The sequence below is a fragment of the Myotis brandtii genome, unplaced genomic scaffold (assembly GCF_000412655.1).
Source record: "Myotis brandtii unplaced genomic scaffold, ASM41265v1 scaffold105, whole genome shotgun sequence".
Classification (NCBI taxonomy): Eukaryota; Metazoa; Chordata; class Mammalia; order Chiroptera; family Vespertilionidae; genus Myotis; species Myotis brandtii.
In genome coordinates, this window is record NW_005353538.1 from 2,060,773 (window position 1) to 2,065,263 (window position 4,491).

Genomic DNA, 4,491 nt, shown 5'->3' on the forward strand with positions numbered 1-4,491 from the left:
GAGTGGCTGTCGGGGGAGGGAGAATGGGAGTGGCTGACAGGGGGACAGGTTTCTTCAGGGGGCGATGAAAATGTTCTGAAACTGATGATATGCTTGTACAATTCTGTGAATATACGAAAAGCCATTGAGCTATACCCTTTCAAATGGTGAGCTTTATGGCTTGTGATTTGTGACTGTAAAGCCTTTTCTGAAGTGGAGCGAGGGAACCATTAAAAATATATATGTTCAGGGTACTGTTTCCCTCTGGGAGTGGGGCAGGCGGAGAGGGCAGGAGGGAGGAATAGCTAGTAAGTGCAGCAGTACTTGTGAGGTTCTAGTTCTGAAGTTACTCACCTGTGGGTGTTTATCTTATTACTGTGCTTTAGTGTGTGTGTTATATATTCTGAATGCATGTAAAATATAATGTAAAATTTAAAAGAAATACAGTTATTAAATGAGGTACCATTAGAAGCAAAAGTGCCTTTTGAAGTATCTCCTTGGAGTCTGTGCCTGTGTGCTGGGTGCAGAGGCTGACCTCTGGTGGCCGAGAGGGGAAGGGCACTGGGCGCTGGCGTGGGCCAGGGGGAGTACGAGGGCGAGATCCCTGGGCACAGCCTGGTCCTGACCACCGGGCAGATGTCCAGGAGGTCCGGCCACTGCCAGTCGCACCCCCCGGGGGAAGAGCAGACAACTTGGCTTCCCTGGTTCGGGTTCCCCCTTGTCCTCTGTGGCTTTTCACCGCACCCCTTACGCCCAGGAGTGAGGTGTGTGTGACCACTGACACCCGTCCCGGGAGGGGCAGGCGGCCTGTCCTCTGCACACATCCAGGGCCGTCCTGAGGTGGTGCCCAGAGCCCGGTCTCTGCGTCTCCGGGGCGGGGGCCTGGGCATCGATGCCCAGAGAGCCCGCCTCCACCCCTCCGTTTAGTGAAACTGCCTCTGGAGGACTGTGCCCGGAGCCCGTGGGCACGGAGGGGGGCGTGTGAGGGTGACTTGGGGGAGCTGCCTGCGTTTCAGGGCTGCCCACCGCCGGCTGGACCGGAGCTGGCACAGTGTCCGGGCAGCATCTAACCTCGTGGGAGGCAGAACGGCCAGCAGTGCGTCAGGCTGTGGGGACCAGGCCCGGAGTCCCAGGTGGAGTCCCAGGCATCATAAGAGCCAGAGCTGAGGGGGTAACCGGAGGGCTCATCTGCAAGCCACTAGGCCGCGTGGCTTCGGGGCCCGAGAGGCAGGCGGCGGGGAGCGGCTGGGCTGCGGGACCCCAGCTGCTGCTCTCGCCATCCTGGGTGTCGCTTACCTCTGAGCTCCGGTCCTTCCCTCAGAGGGGTCAGTCCGGTGGCCGCTGACCGAGTGGGTGCAGGCGGTGACGGGTCAGTGCGGGAGAGCACCGCGTGGGAGCCGTGTCCATGGCCTCTGCCCGGTCTGCACTCCCGCCATGTGGGGAGCGCTTGGAACAGTGGGGTTCGCTGGCCTGGTCGGGCTGAGGGTCGGGCTGGGGGTCGGAGCAGGGGTCTCCTGCCCAGGGCATTGCTTCTCCTCCCTCTTCCCAGACGCCATGGAGGTGCTGCTCATCCTGCTGTGCGGCCTGCTGGCCCCCACCGTCCTGGCCAGCGGTGAGTAGGCACGGGACCAGCTCCGCACCCGGCGCTGTGGCCTGTTCTGTTCTGGCGGGAGGTCCTGGCTCCTGGGCTCTAGGGTTGGGACTCTCAGAGTCTGCACGTCTGGTCCGCCCTGCCCCCCGAGTCAGCAGAGGAAGTCCTGGGAGGCGCGGCGATCCCCGGCCCTCCCCTAGCCTGCCCCTCCCAGGCTCCCGCAGGCTCTGCCTTTAAGCCTCAGATCACCAGCCCCTGGAGGTGTTGGGCCGGCACGGGAGTCCAGCCTCTGGCCTGTGCCGGCCCGTGTTTGCCCTGGGCCTCAGCTTCCTCATCGGTAAGGAGGAGCGATGACATGAGAATAAGGGACCGTAACTGCTGTACTGTGAGCACTTCTCGCCGGGGCTCCCATGTGCCTGCCCTCGGCCAGCGGGCAGCCTGCCTGCTTCCCAGAGCCCTTTGCGGGAGGGAGGCCGGGGCAGGTGTCTCCTCTTGACCAGGCTGGTTTACTTTTGCAGCCGGTGAGCAGAAGGAACAGGACCCTTTTCATTATGGTGAGTGGTGAGGGCCTCCCTGGGGGCGGGGGGGGGGTGGGCGCGTGAGGAGGCACAGCCCATCCGGTGAGGGACAGGCAGCGCTCCTGGCCCTTCCTCTTCTCCCATTCCTCCCTGTTCCTTCCACAGATTACCAGACCCTGCGGATCGGGGGATTGGTGTTTGCCGTGGTCTTCTTCTCGGTCGGCATCCTCCTCATCCTGAGTAAGTTTCTCTGTTCACCCAGGAAGAGCAGGGTCTCTGCTCAGCGGTGGGGAGAGAGAGCAGCGTGGGAGCCTGTCTGTTCTCCCTGTATCTCTAGGACCTACTGCGTGCTGGCACATAATAGGTGCTCAGTAAAACAGGGAAGTAGGAACAAGTACATGCTCAGTGAAAATAAGCGCAGATGAGAAGGAGCAGGTGGCCCCTGGTGCTGTGCCCAGAAGGGTGTGAGTGGGGGTGTCTCAGGCCATAGGACACAGCCTGTCCTGTCTGGAGGGCACCCTGAGGGATGGTCCCCCGGGTTTGTTTGCCCCGGGTAAGCCTGGTCTGCAGGGAGCCCTCTGCACTCGCACCACCAGCAGACCCTGGGGTGGGGTGTAGCCCTCCGAGCTGTTGCTGATCCTGGGCCTCAGAAGAGCCCTCCCCCACCTAGGCCGTGCCCGGCACCCCAGCCTGCACCTGCTCCGGGGCAGCTGTGGCCAAGCAGGAGCATGACCTTGAACGCAAGTCGGAGGATGACCTCGGGTGGTTTCTTTGCCTTTCAGGTCGCAGGTGCAAGTGCAGCTTCAGCCAGAAGCCCAGGTAAGGGCGCCCTGGTGTGGACATTCGGGTGGCGGGGGGAAGGGGGGTGGGGAGGAGCCTCCCGGTGTGGCACCCACTTGAGTGTTTTTAGGTTCTTACCTCGGAAACTGGGAAACAGGCCGTGTGCCTGGAGGTGGGGCAGAGTGTTGAGGGTTGCCAGGCGGACTCGACGGTTAGCTCCTCCATTCCGATGAGCGTGGGGCGGGAGTGGGCAGGAAGGTGCCGGATCCGAGAGAAGGGGCAGAGGCCTCGGGCCTCCCGTGAGGCCCTCTCCTCCCCTCAGGCTCTGTGACACGGGCCAGCTGGTCGCTGAGGCTCTCTGAGCTGAGTAGAAGCCTGGCTCCCGTCACCACAGCCCTGGCCACCGCCATGACCAGGGGAGCACTGGGCCTCAGAAGCCCAAAGCCGGCAGGGCCAGCCCAAGCCCCGGGGGGCCCTGGGTCACCCCTTCCCAGTCAGTTCTCGGGGGCTGACACTGAAGGGTGCCTGTGCGTCCCCTGGCTCTGCCCTTCAGCCCCAACTTCTCCCTCCCCCTGAGCCCCGTGCGGGTGGAGGGCTGACCCCAGAGGAGCAGGGCTCGCCCTGGCCCCTGACGGAGACTGGCTTGTCCCCCTGCAGGGCCCCGGGCGACGAGGAGGCCCAGGTGGAGAACCTCATCACTGCGAATGGTATGTCCCGGCCGCCTGCCCGTCCCTCCCGCCCGACCCCCGACAGGCCCCTTCCGATGGCTGTTTGCGGGTGTCTGCTCAGTGTCAGGCATGGCACCGCGTGTCACAGCCCCCGTCTCATGGCATGTGCCCACGGTCCATGAGGCGGGCGTCCCGTCCAACGTTCAGGAATGTGCCCTGTGCCCCCGGCCTGTGTGACCCGAAGTCCCACCCCAGGCACCTCTGCCCTGTGGGTCGGCTCCCCCAGAGTCGGCAGTGGTGCGGCTGCCGCAGGGCCGCTGAGGAGAGGGGCCCTGTCGATGGTCTGTCTGTTTCCTTCCCAGCAGCGGAGCCCCAGAAAGCGGAGAACTGAGGGGCCCTCGCGGAGGTAAGGCGCCACCTGCCGGGCCCTCTGTCCTTTGCGGGGAGGGGTTGGCTGGCTGTTGCCACGGGCAGTTTTCACTGTGAGCAGTGCTCTCTGGAGGCTCGTGTCTGAAAGGGAGACAGACGGACACAGCCCAGGGGTCCAGTTAATCAGGCTCCGTCCGAGCCGCCACGTGGGCCTGGCTTGGGAGGGGGCTCGTTAGCGAAATGCTTCTGGTACCAGGTGGCAGGAAGATAGCGGCTCAGAGACGACTCAGAAGTTCCTCGGGCCATTTTTTATAAAGAGCAGTTTCTTATGAAACTTTCCAACCCAGAACAAGAGTAAGGAGAGTAACCCGGCGGCGGCGGCGAGGTCACAGTTCGATTCCCGGGCAGGGCACACGCCCAGGTTGCGGGCTTGATCCCCAGTGTGGGGCCTGCAGGAGGCAGCCGATCCATGATTCTCTCTCAACATTGATGTTGCTGTCTCTCTCCCACTCCCTTCCTCTCTGAAGTCCATAAAAATCTATTTTTAAAAAGTCAGAAGAATAATAGTCTATGCCACCCCCAGCAC

General features: G+C 62.7%; 1 protein-coding gene across 2 annotated transcripts in view; it reads left to right on the plus strand.

Moving 5' to 3' along the window:
* The first annotated feature begins 1,496 nt into the window (after window positions 1-1,496).
* FXYD6 (FXYD domain containing ion transport regulator 6) overlaps window positions 1,497-4,491 on the plus strand; it is a 5,093-nt gene continuing 2,098 nt past the window's right edge. Inside the window, exons 1-6 of one of the 2 annotated variants that reach the window (XM_005856805.2) lie at window positions 1,497-1,591; window positions 2,089-2,124; window positions 2,254-2,328; window positions 2,871-2,907; window positions 3,526-3,575; window positions 3,899-3,942. In XM_005856805.2, the coding sequence (XP_005856867.2) occupies window positions 1,534-1,591; window positions 2,089-2,124; window positions 2,254-2,328; window positions 2,871-2,907; window positions 3,526-3,575; window positions 3,899-3,927 (285 nt within the window). In that variant the 5' untranslated portion in view covers window positions 1,497-1,533 and the 3' untranslated portion in view covers window positions 3,928-3,942. The remainder of the gene's footprint in view (window positions 1,592-2,088; window positions 2,125-2,253; window positions 2,329-2,870; window positions 2,908-3,525; window positions 3,576-3,898; window positions 3,943-4,491) is intronic. The other variant, XM_005856806.2, reaches the window with a different exon arrangement.